This window comes from Falco peregrinus, chromosome 2 (assembly GCF_023634155.1).
Source record: "Falco peregrinus isolate bFalPer1 chromosome 2, bFalPer1.pri, whole genome shotgun sequence".
NCBI classification, from domain to species: domain Eukaryota; kingdom Metazoa; phylum Chordata; class Aves; order Falconiformes; family Falconidae; genus Falco; species Falco peregrinus.
This window is the reverse complement of record NC_073722.1, coordinates 98,606,777-98,619,694: the sequence shown is the minus strand read 5'-3', so window position 1 is coordinate 98,619,694 and position 12,918 is coordinate 98,606,777. Positions and strand designations below refer to the sequence as shown.

The following is a 12,918-nucleotide window of genomic DNA, read 5'->3' as shown; positions in this document are numbered from 1 at the left end:
GGCCCCCTTCCACCTGAGGTCCACACGCACTGTAGGCTGCTGTAAGTGATGCTGTGTGGCTTTGGCAGGGAGGCAGCCTGCCACGCTGCTACAGGCAGGGCCAGCGCGAGCGCTCGGTGCTTCTGGGGCCGGGAACTGGCTTTTTCCTGTGGCTTACAGTCCACTGCGGTGGGTCAGCTCAGCTCGCTCTGCAGCCACCCCAGAAACAAGATCAGAGAGCTTGTCTCTGTGAGAAGTAACTCAGGGAAGAGAAAGCGATGGTAATTTTTAACCTGATCAATTTATTGCACCACCACACAGCCGGTCACACCAACACCCCAGGGAGGAGGGGGCCGCAGCCGGGGCCGGACGCCCCTGCATGAGAAGGCAGCGCCTTGTTAACAGTTTTGCTGTCAAAATGGTTGCTTTTGAAATTGTGGCCAATGCCACGTTTGCAGCCTGTCCAGCCTGTTGGAACTGCTAGGTAGGAGGTCAGAAGGCCATTTGGATACAATTCCAAACAAATTCTTCTGCAGTTATATTCAATTTGTTGCAGAAAATGCTGTAAACACGAACATCCCGCGGTGTCTGCACCCTCCAGCTGTCAGCACTCAGCTGCTAGTGTCGCAGGGGCGTTTCTGCATGCTGAACCATGTGGGATTACAACAGTTGTGCATGTCAGACTTTTCTTCCTTCTCTCCCCAAACCCTTAATAGCAAAGATCAGAAAGTGCTACATTAATGGATACCGGCTGTGTTGGCCACGTACCACCATGCCCCTGGAGTGTTTGCACCGGGAGTGCGAGTGACCACACTTTGAAGAAACCTACAGCAGAGACCTACGTGCTCTTGGTAGCCCCAGGCCCATAGAGTAAGAAGTGCTACTTAAGGGACGGACCCCATCTGTGCATTTCTACCTGTTGGTCTGTTTCCTAGTATCACAGAGGTATCTAGAATCAGACAATCTGAAAGATTTGGGGGGAACATAACAATGTCCTCTCTGCTTTTCTCAGTGTTTACCTGTGCACTGTCCCAATACCTTATGCTTAGTCATGATCATTGTTGCGGTGGCCAGTTAATCTGCTCTTACTGCTGGTTTTATGGGTCTTTCATACAGAAATCAGATAAACATTCCATAAGAAAGACCCTCAAAATACGATTTTATCAGTTAAAAAATTGTTGAGGAGCTAAGGGACCGATGTAAAATCTCAGTTTGTAAATTTTCCCAATTTTGCATTAGTAGCATCAGTCTGTCTTTGTTGTTGTTTGTAACGGGCTTTCTCTAATTTTATAGTCAAATTCTTTAGTGAAGAAGAGAAGCTTAGCAGTTCTGTATTTTTTCCTTCTGCATGAGGCAGAAATCAGTCATAGGGTGCTCCTGACGTCTCTTCAGTTTATAACATTAGCTAACTGCTTTATGAACATCCCTTTGCCTACGTATCTTTAACTGCTCAAGAACATTCCAGAAGGCAAGCAGACAAAGCTTCATACAATGCACTCGTAACGTAAGGGTCCAGGTTTACACTCTCACTCACTCCTCCTGGTTCTCCATTAGTGAACCATACTAAGCACACTTAGGAAGCAAACTAATCTGTTTTGCTACAAATCTGTGAGGTGGACTCCTTCCCTGCACAGCACGATGCAAAACCTGACTGCTAAAAAGGCAATTTAGACATTTTTGTTGGGTCTGAAACAGACAGTGCTTTTTGGTCCAACCTGATGACACGTAAGAGATAACCAGCACATTTTACAACTCGTTCTGTCTTGATTTTAGGCGATACTATAATTATCTTTTCCTGTACTCTTTCCAGCAGCTCATGCAAGAAAGTACTAGATATTCCTATGATATTCCGTTTTTGATTCGTGAACAACTCCATAAGTCCTGGCTCAGTAAAGTCTTGTTTCTATTAAGCATTTATTGTGGTACTGTTCAGCTGTCTCTGGCACTTACCTGTGGTACATAAATGGAGCTGGAATTAATTCAATCCAGGTAAAAGACTAGACCTACAATGGCAAGTAAGGCACAAATTTCACTGTTTAATTCTTAGATGCCCTGTGTTTTCAAGTAAATCTATAGACCTCATGAAGGGGATGGAGTTACATGTTAAAAACAGAAGGGCAGATGCTACAATGAATTTAAACTCAGTGACGCTTTTCTTACTATTCTTAGTTGACTTTTGCAGGTGCATTTAATGGTTGTTCTCTGACCACAGGCCTGGTATACACTGGTGTATGTTTAAACTGATATTAATTCCTTTTGTCTTAACCAGAATTACTGTACTGTAAGGGCTCTCGCTGAACTTCCTCTAGCTTAGTTGGAGGAGCTGCTCACTCACAGAACTTTTCCAGTCAATTTATCTGACTTCTGTATTGTCAGTTTTTCCTAAATATCTTGCTTTCCCAAATATCTGCTGGTCTGGACTTGCTGAGACTGAGAGACTCACTGTGGGTCCCCAGTAGTGGGATGAGGAGTCTGAGCATTGTGGGTGAACAGATACGCTACCAAAGAGAAAAAACAGTTAATGCTGTCTGTTACAATCAAAGAGAAACGATTTCACAGATCAGATCCTCACTGATGTTCTAGTTCTTTGACAGGTAAAGGCATTAATCTTAAAATGCAGTTCCGTTTTAATTTTGCAGGCAAGACGACACTTTCCCTTCTCAGAAGTTGAGCATCAAGGCAACTGGGTACCTGTCCAGCTGCACAGCCTGGCATAGGTGAGTTGTTGATAGCAGGCTACAACTTTGTAATAGTTTAGGCTGCTCAGATCAGTATCTTTAACTTCAGAGTAAGAATCTGTGCTAGCCACACTTTTCAAAAATCCAGTGGATTTACAATTTCTTTGGATAATCCTTAAAGAAGCCCTAAGCTTATGCCCAGAACAAATGCAGGACTTCAGACAGGAGCATGATGGTTTTCTGTGAACAAAATTATCATAATCCTCAGCAAATTATGGGTCAGACACAGTCATTTAGAAGTCTTCATTGCTTGAGCAGCCCTTTACCTGGTGAGCATTACCCCATCAAAGCTCACCTTTGCAGCTGGAACTCCACAGAGTGTTTGCGTCCTGAATTTGATTTGATTTTTATTTGTGCATCTCTGCTTGTAGAAACAGCAAATGTAGAAACAGCAGAGCACTGGGCAACCAGGCTGATGGTTTCTCCAAGTCTTTGACTCCCACGTTATTGTACAGCACCGTTTAGACATGTTTACATTAAGGCAATAAGCTCCGGTTGCTGTGGCAGCTGATGGGTTATCTGTACCTACCTCTGCCTTCAGCCCCGAGACCAAAGGGGCTCCAGACGCCTGGCACAGCACAGCGGTGCAGGGAGAAGGACACGAAAAGTCCTCAACCTGCAGATACTCATTCAACTACCTTTGGCAGGGGCACAGGGGATTTTTAACTTTACAGGTTTTTACATATATCTTAAGTGCATTGGTTTAAAGGCAGTTATTAACAGCACTACAGATCTGATGAGCACCAGATATTCCAAAGTTATTGCCACAATTAAATCTGTTGTCACTACTATACCCAAGAGAACAGCAGATAGGTAAAGTCACTTGAAGGCCTTTGGAAATGGACTTTTTTGAAAACGAGTATGAGATTGGGAGAAAAAAAAATCCAGTCACCTGGATTTTAAGGAGATTGATTCTTGTAAAATCAAAGACACTTCAATTTCCCACTAGCGGGTTGCAATCATCTTGTTGGCTTCGAAGCTTTTTCTTGAAGATGGATATCGATGTGGATGGCTGGTAAAATATACTCCAGATCTCGCCAGCAGTCGTAACCTCACTGGAATCTTCTGTTTCAGTTGCAGATGGTGTCTGATGGGATCTAGGAAACAAGCATTAATTCACTGCAAGTGTTAAGGTGCTTGGGAAGCTGCTGGTACCAGTGTGTCTGTGTTACTGCTACACTGGTAATGCCAGCAGCTTCCATGGCAGCCGTGACACCTTTTCTTTCCATCACCTCCTGCAGTTATGGAGGTTTTTGGAGCATTTTGTTGGTTGTTTCTTGACCAAATGCAAAGTCAGGCGTTCTGTTGCTAGAACACTTGCTACCCTAATGAAAGCAGTGACGTTGAGCTAAGAAGCCTGTACATATTCTGTTACTAATTGTTGTTAATATAAATTTATTTCCTTGTCTATTTAAGCCTGTTTGTGATATGCAAATATAATATTCAGCATCCCCCATCATGTCATTCAATGAGTGTCCATCTAGAGGACACAAAAATCACTTGCTGTAAGTGTACAGAAATATAGTAACAAAACTATGTTGTTTCCAATAGCCAAAAAACCCTATAACATGTAAGAGTCACACTATAATACAGATTTTCATTTTTGTGATTCTTTTTTGAACCATTTTCAGTATTTCAGTAAAAGAATCTAGCCTACATCTAACTTTTTTCCCCAATCCCCCAATCTGGGATGAAGTTTCAATTTTTTTTCCCCACAAAGCAGTATCTTAATCTGACCCCTTCCCACCAATGCCAAATGTCTAATTACATCTGCCTCGTTACGTAATGTCACTCAGTATAAGAAACCTTTTTATTCCTTATACACAAATCTTGTCAAAACAAGACCAAAAGAGATATTCTAGCAGTAAATGTTACTGTAACAGACTGGGAAGTTAAAAAATGTGCTTATTACGTATTTGTATCTTTTATGAGGATTTGCATATGGCCAGTCTGACAGTATCAGAAGGCAGAAGTGTACCAGGTTTGGTGCAGAGCTGAGATGTCAGTTCTCCAGGGACAGTTTTGCTCCATACTCACCTCATGGTAATGTGGAGAAATATCTTTGCTGTTATGGCTGTAACACTTAGGATGAGCAGTGCTGTGAGACTATATATTGTCCACTCTGTAAGAGAGAAGAGGACGGAGAGGGGAGGAGAAAGTAAGAATATTGCACAGAAGAAACACATAACATTCTGATGCTTTATTCAAAACTAATTTGAAGATGCCTTAAACCTTAAAACAGTATCTTCTGCAAAGACTGGTAGGAACATGTAACTCTCAGTCAGAACCGTTTTTTTCCCATGCAGGAATGTTCCCTATAAAATTGAGAGCTGGGAAAGTCCAAAGCATATGCCAGTAAAATTATCTAACTAGTATCCAGGAAAGGAATCAAAAGTCACTCAGAGGAAAATTTAAAAGCAGATTAAACAACATACTAGAATATATGCTACCAGTAGTAACTCTGTATTTCCAAGGAGATGGACTAGTTTTGTATCAGTAATTACATAAGTAATCACTAATGGGGTTTATTTTCCCTTTCTAGAGTCTGCTGAGACAGGTGATCAGTGTTTGTGGTCTGTTATTTTATCACCTTACACTGAAGGCTCTTGGTCATTGTAGGTTACATTTCAATTTCGTTCTGGTTTGGCTTTTTTAAGTCAAAGAGGCAAGACTTAAAGAACAGCTTGGTAGATTGTGACATTTGAACAATTTAAGAGATAGGGGCTCAAAAGGAGCAGATTTCTAAATAATTAAATCATCTTTTAATTTGGACTTGAATAATCTTGCTGTGGGAGGCTACAGAATGTTGAGGTGGGAAAAGGATGGCACTCGAATGTAACTCTAACGTATTTAGCTAAACTAAATCTAACTGAACTGCCTTGCAAGGACCTTGAATTATTATAAACAACTGAAGAAAGGCCATCACTCTCAAGTCCTGAAGCTCAAAGGAGGAACAAAAGGAAGCCTAAGTTCCCTCCTACCCGGTGCCCCCTCCTCAAGACACTGACAGTTCATGACGATTTTAGTAGTATTTTCACAACCACACAAAACCCAAGGGTGCAGCTTCACCTCCGGCCGGTGTACCCAAGCCAGTTTAACACCAGGCAGCTGAAGCGCAGCTGCAGTACGTCAGGGCCCAGCACCAGCGCACCTGCCCCAGCCCTGGGCAGTGCTGCAGCCTGACTGCTGAGGGCAGACAGGGCTCACGTGCCCGCGTGGTCTTACACTTCAGGTCGGGGATGCAGACAGCTGCAGGACTACACAGCCATGAGGGTCCTTAGTGTGAGCAAGGCCCAGCTTCAGCAACACGTAACAGCAGGTGCCCAGGGTAGTTTATAGACAGGAAAGACCAACGGTCGTATTCACCACGAATCCATTTCCAGCCTCCACTTATCTACAGCTCAACAATTTCCTGAATGAAGTGATGTCTTGAAGGCGAGTTCTAGACACAAGACAGTTCTCAGCTGCATCTCCCCCATTAACTTGCTTCATCCTCCTATAGCCCTCTCTGTATGACTGCTGTAGCTTTTGTGTACTGGGGTAACTGGGAGACATCCAGCATGCAGGCCATCCCAGACTCTACCAAAGCTTGCTCTTTTTTCAGCACCCTTTGCCACCTCTAAGGTACGCACCGGTCCTCGAAGCTGGTGCTAGTAAGAAGGCTGCTCCGACTCACATCTTACTCTTACGTGCTTTCATTCTCAAGGATTCACCACCTCCATGCTATTTCCAACTGATTTATGCTCAGGAGTGAGTTTTGAAAAGTAATGAGAGCAGCAGTTAGTGGCAATTAGACTAAATGAAAATTAATTTATTAGTAAGAGGCACAGTGGATCAGATAATGCGGAGGAGAAGGCAAAGGAAAGAGTGGCTCTACTTGTGCCTGGGCAAAATGTTTTTCTGTTTCCACATTTTCTTGTAACATTACCAGGCATGGAGCTACTAGGGTGACTTGGGCTGGTTGTGATGACATAGAGTATCTTTGATGACCGGGCTGCATTGATGCTGAGATTTGCTTGTTCATTTATCTTCTCTGAAAGGCTCTGATTCACTGGAATCTTGTTTTGATGCACGTTGTCCTTCACAGCTGAAAACACAAGAGTACAATTACAATAACGATTTCTTAACAGCTGTAACGACTTTTCTTTGCGCTTGTGAACAGGCATGTGCTGCGCTCCAGTTTACTTACAGAACTCAAATAATCAAAGTATGTCTGATGCAAGAGCAAGGCTGTACTTGACCAAGCTGGGGTTCTCAGAATTTTTCTGGAAGCTAATTGTTCACCATAACAGCAGGTACAACTCAAGGAATAAAATGTTTTCTCCTGATGACTTTCAATCTGAGTGGAACAGACTGTTGGAAAGAGCCAAGATGAACCAAGATGCAGATGGGCTCCTGGGTTTTTTTGTTTTGTTTCAGCTTTGTCATTTTCCAATCTGTTTTGACAGGCAGGTATGTATAGGATTGAATTTTTGAAAATTTTAATTCTACTATTTACAACAGTTGACTAGAATGTTCCAAATTTAGAGAAATTTTAATGAAGCTTTTACCCACTGAGCAGTGGCAACAAGATAGATGAAACACCTGTAAACACAAGAGTTAAAATATTTGCCCTTTTTCTGCCACTTCAGACAACTCTGTGAATTAAATGCTTTAATGGCTCACTGAAAGGTAGAAACAGTAACATTAGCCTCTTACCTCTGTATCTGATAGCAAATCCCTGGGCTTGATTGACTTCATCTGAGAAAAAGTACAAAATGACAAAATCCAAAGAGATGTTAAAGGTGTGGGGAGGCCGGTTCTTGCCGTTAAAACGGGCTAGAACATGATAGGTATAGCCGTCCAGCAATTCCACCATATCTGTGGCATCTTTGATTTCAAAAAGGGCAAAGCTGAAGTGGATTTGAGATGCTCCTGGAACTTGTATCGTCCAGTAACAGACTTTGCCTGTGCCGTATGTGTCAGGAAAATCTGGGGAATAGATCACAGCTGTGGCAGAAGTGTAATTCCCTCCACAGGCACCAATAAGGGCTGTGAAAAGAAGAGAACAAGAAAAATGGAAGTGAGGGGAAGAGATTATATGTTCATTATGCACAGCTTCAGCACTCTGTAGATTCTAATACCCAAAAGTGACTGGAAGGTGCAGCCTTCCTACCCCGGCAGGATGCACCAGCTCTCACACCAGTATTCCTTACCTCCCACAGCACCGGGGGCATGGCTACCATATTGCATTTGTTGGGGACACATTCTGTCTCATTACTCTGAGACCTACGTATCAATACTGAACACTGCAACTCTCCTTTCTCTTTGTATGCAAGCACGTACCCCTTCCCGCATCCTTGCAGGCACAGGACAAAAGCTACATCACTGATTCCGGGACTGGGATTCGATCCCTGCCGGGCAGACAGGTGCATTAGTGACTGTAAGTCCCACTGCTGAATTCCTGAAATCCCTTCACAACACTGCCAAACTGAAAAACCAAATCCTCACAGCGCAGCTGAGGTGGAAGGCACCCCGGGACATTGCGCAGCCCAACCCCTCTGCTCCAAGCAGGAGACGTTGTCTAGTTGTGTCTTCAGCCTCCACAACCTCTCCAGGCAACCTGTTCCAGTGTCACCCTCACCATAAAATAACTTCTTCCTTAGGTTTACATGGATTTTCCTGCATTTCCATTTGTGCCTGTTGCCTCTTGTCTGTTCACGAGGTGACAATGAGGAGAGTCTGGCTTCCTCCTCACACCCTCCCATCAGTTATTTATACAACATGAAAAGATCCCCCCTGAGCCTCCTTTTCTCAAGGCTGAACGACCCAGGATCTCTCAGCCTCCCCCTGTATGAGTGACGCTGTAATCCCTTGATCACCTCTGGGGCCACTGATACGAGCTTTTTAAGCGTCCTGTCTTTTGATCTTGCCCAGTTAATGTTTGACCTTACCTTTCGCTAAGTCACTTGAAAAAGATCCCGTTACAAAGTCAAAAGAAAACCTTTCAGGTTTCTTGCTACCTTTTATACTCAAAACAAGCACATGCCCAGGAAATCCTTATATTCCTTGACACCTACCCAGATTCCCAGTGCAAACTTATTTACCAATGAATCCAGAGAGAAACTCAAATGCCAGTCAACTGACTTGATGCATATATATATATGATCTATATGTACACATATGTAATTTAAAAAATGTATTGTATACAGGTATATATGCATGTATATGTCTTTATATATATCCCCTATATACACGGTATTATATATGTATTACACAATAACTTATTTAACGGCAAAACTGTTTGGATCAGAGTTACTGCTCCCTCATATCATAGGCTGAAGGACTGAAGAATCGAAGTAGAGTTATTTTCTCTGAAAGCTTAATTAAAGCCCTGTAACAGAAGCCTGTGAGAATGGAAATAAAGGAAGCTAAGTGTTTTGAAGCATCTCAGTTTTCACAGGCCTCTGAGAAAGGGCTTTAATAAATACAAATTAAAAGGGAGCTGGGGGAGCAAGAACAAGAAGTAGCATATGTCTGCCAGAAAAATCACGTGAAAGCATTTCTCTCTTTCTCTGGAGCAAGGCCTGATCATGGCCTGAGCAAACCTCACACTTCAGTGCCATGCTATGAAAGACCTTACAGAGGAACTGAAAGGATATGAAAGAACAGAAAGAATGTGACAGACCACACAGAGGTACTAAGGTCCACAGAGGGGTTTGTGTTTGGCTCCAGGCGAACCAGAGCCGCTGATTGAACAGAATAGATAGAATTGTTTCAATAGATTGCCTTGATAGAACTGAAACTCGTCACAGATATCAAACCTCCTCTTTGCAAATGGCTCACAGGTATTGTTACATTTGGCCGTGCTGTTTGTAATTACCGAGTCACATGATGTTCTTCAAACCGGCAATATTAACTAAGAATGCCAATGACTAGTGCTCCGCAGATGCCTAACAAAAGTACAGCATCGCCCCATATGGAATGGGAATGCTTTCCCTCTCTCATTTCCTTCTAGCGCTGGCAGAGTTCCGTGTTGTGGGCCTGAGTGTTATAGCTTTAGCCCACGACAGCAGCACTCAAAACACGCCAGCTTAATGGAGGGTGTGTGTGTGCACGGGGATCGGGTGAAGGTTCTGGCCATATGACATAATCTGGAAAAAAGGAATGAGATGAGCAGGTGTTGCTCATCAGCAGAAGAGTTACTAGGATGGCAGTTACTAGAATGACTTCTCTTACCTGGCCATAGCTGTTTACCACAAAAGACAGTGCAGGTCCTCAGGGTAACATCGTGCTGAGCCCTCGGTCATTCCAGAAAAGGAAAGCTACGAGGGAGCCTTTACCCATCATGGATTTAGGAGACCAAGAGCAAGAGGGAACAGCAGATGCTGCAGTGTGACGCTATGTGTTATCTCAGCGTTGGAAAGCAACATGCAACTCTGGTGCTTCTTTTCGTATCTTGGGGAGAATCTGGGAGTGAGCAGAGTGACTAATTCCTGTCTCGGCTGAAATGTCTTTCTGTCTCATGAGCTGGGAACCACAGTTTTAAGAGTAAGGAGAAGGGAAGTTTGGTTGCATGTTCAGAAAGTGGAGAACGATGCCACTTTGAGTTCCAGAAAGTTTATAACTTGACTTAAAAGGTAGCTTCTACATCAGAGGCAGCTGAGATCTGAGAAGCAACAATGTATCAGTGCCTACTGTGAACTCTCCCAGTACTCCCAGCTATACTGGGAGCCTGTACTGCAGCCAGAGAACTGGGTTCTCACAGCTTCAATCTCTGAAGTTACGCAGCTGGCACTGGTAGGTACACTGGACAGAAGAGCAGAAAGCAGGATTTCTATGGGTAAGAAGTTATGAAATAATTAATGGTCATAATAGCAACCTCATTCTACTACGCTGCTTTGTGATGCATTAACTGGGTTATAGCGAGCCTTGTCTGGTTTAATTAAAAAAACCAAGATGGTGTAGACTGAAATTTTATTTGAGGTGCCTCATCTAATCACATATCTACTCTCTGGTAAGGTCAGTTCTGAAGGCGTCTTTCTGTGACATGCTGTCTGTGATGGCCAAGTCAGTGGGGAAGTAAAAGACAATCCTCGGAGCATGAGTCAGTTGCCTGAGCAGGCATCATTTCTCGGAAGAGCTATTTCACGTCATTAGTGGATGTGAATTTTACGCAGAAATGGAAAGCAGCTTGATTTTATACAGAATTTAGGTGTTTTGCTGTTTCGCGTGCAACAGTTCTCATTGCATTTAAACCCTTTTCCCTAATTTGTTGAACATTTGAGGCCCCTCCTTTGGGAAAAACTGAGCCTGTTTCAATACTTACTGTCAAAAAGAATGACTCTGCCATCCCCACCGCAAGGCTGAGTATGGTCTCCAAAGCAAACACTGTTGCATTCCGTACTGGCTGCCTCCCCATATCTCCAGTAGTCAGGATTATTTCCACAGAAACAAGCATAACCTGATTCCATGCCTGCAAACTTTGACAACAAAGATGCATAAGGAAAGGAGGGATAATATTTAAACAAGTGACAGCAGGAGGTTTTATGAATAAGAAAGCTGGCAGCAGAATATGTGTGTTTTGGAGAAGTGTGATTAGTCAGAGGTCACAGGGCCCACCACAAACTATTTCTGTGTGAGCTGTCAGGATGCTACTTAAGACTAGCGAGAAAGATGGGATGGAGGGCCATCAGGGCGCCTAGCACTCATAGCTGTGGCAAGCAAGCATACTGTCTCCTGGCATCCCGGCATTAGTCGTTTGTCCCGATTGCTCTGGATGCAGAGAGAAGGCTAGCTGCCCCGGAGCACGAGTGAGACCTTAGAACTCCTAAAGGAAAATAAAACAGGGGCAGGGGGCAGAAATACAGGAGTGTGCTATAGGCATATTGCCATCATCTGTCCTTGAAAACGTTTTGTAAATGTACGTCAAAGAAATCACCTTAAACTGTTGACTTCGGCAGGAACTGATGCACGTTTGGATAGTAAGTTTATTGGAGGTCTCGCTGGTGCCAGTCAAAGGTGGTGGCTCCCCGTGGTCCTTGTAACAGCCCAGATTCCCCGGCACTGGCAGGAGTAACAGACAAGAGTCACTCTAAAGGTGTGCCCGAGACACCCAGGACACAGACCACTTCACGCACCACCTGGTTCCTAAGCAGCTCTCTACGTGCTCTTGCCTTGATTTCGCAGCATGGGAGATGTTACTCTATGCTAGATCCTTGTCAATAATTTTCCAAACATGCCCAGGGATAAATGACAGGTTGTGAAATCGTAACTTCTTAGCAATATACCTGCAATACCCTGTAGTTGGTTTCTGTAAGCTGCAGTAACACAGACAAGATAAATACTTGGTTCATTTCTCCTAATAGAGACAATGAAAAAAAAAAAAAAAAAAAAAAAGGCATTAACTGGGTTCAGAGGTTTTGTGGCCTTTTTTTGACTATGATTGTACATATTCTAACCATGTTAATTAAACAATGTGATTTCCGTCTGACCTTCAAACCATTCTGGAAGTTTTCTAAACAAGATATTTGAGGAAAGGAACGGGAACTCTTTCAGGATGATGTGTGGAAAGTTTTATGGGAGGGACTATATACTTATATAGGGGAATTTCCTAATACTTAAAACTTAAAATTCCAATATGAATTCAAAGTATCATATTTTATGGTACGTACAAAAAGATTCAAAATGAGCAATATTTCTGTTGTAAAGGAACACCTATTTATACTGTATTAATATAATGTTTCAAGGCGCCTTGGTCACTGTGGGAGGTCAGAAAAAGTTTTCCCCCTTCAGTGCATAATTTGTCCTCTGTTTTTGTTTTGGTTTGGTTTTGCACTTTTCATCAAAGCACTGGAATTTACCCATGACTACTAGAAAGAGGATGTGGGGTACAATACAGTGCTGTGGAATGGCATAAAATTATCCCTCGCCTACTTGTCATATCTGCTCACACACTTGGAATTAAATCTATTACCAGCTCTTGTGGTCAGATGATTTTTCTCCCCGTGCCAGGCTGACAATGATTATTTTTTTGCCCACCTAACCTCCACAGCTCTGGGTTCTGGAAGGCCCATTTCTGGGATTTCTTATACATGTCCATGTGCAGCAGCCATTGAAATAATGCCCTGATTTCAGAACTTGTTTGTCTAATTCTAACAAAGATGGTCTCATCCCTATTCTTCTGGAATATTAGATAAGGAGCTTGTAAACTGATGTCAGC

The 12,918-nt window shown here is 43.1% G+C and overlaps 1 protein-coding gene across 2 annotated transcripts in view; it reads right to left on the bottom strand.

The window, feature by feature from the left end:
- Nucleotides 1–1,995: 1,995 nt before the first annotated feature.
- Nucleotides 1,996–12,918, bottom strand: part of KREMEN1 (kringle containing transmembrane protein 1) — a 31,807-nt gene continuing 20,884 nt past the window's right edge. For both annotated transcript variants that reach the window (XM_055797470.1, XM_027777216.2), the window contains exons 4-9: nt 11,638–11,762; nt 11,026–11,179; nt 7,416–7,748; nt 6,646–6,804; nt 4,755–4,839; nt 1,996–3,814 (exon numbers count right to left, since the gene is read on the bottom strand). In XM_055797470.1, coding sequence (XP_055653445.1) covers nt 3,652–3,814; nt 4,755–4,839; nt 6,646–6,804; nt 7,416–7,748; nt 11,026–11,179; nt 11,638–11,762 — 1,019 coding nt within the window. In that variant the 3' untranslated portion in view covers nt 1,996–3,651. The remainder of the gene's footprint in view (nt 3,815–4,754; nt 4,840–6,645; nt 6,805–7,415; nt 7,749–11,025; nt 11,180–11,637; nt 11,763–12,918) is intronic.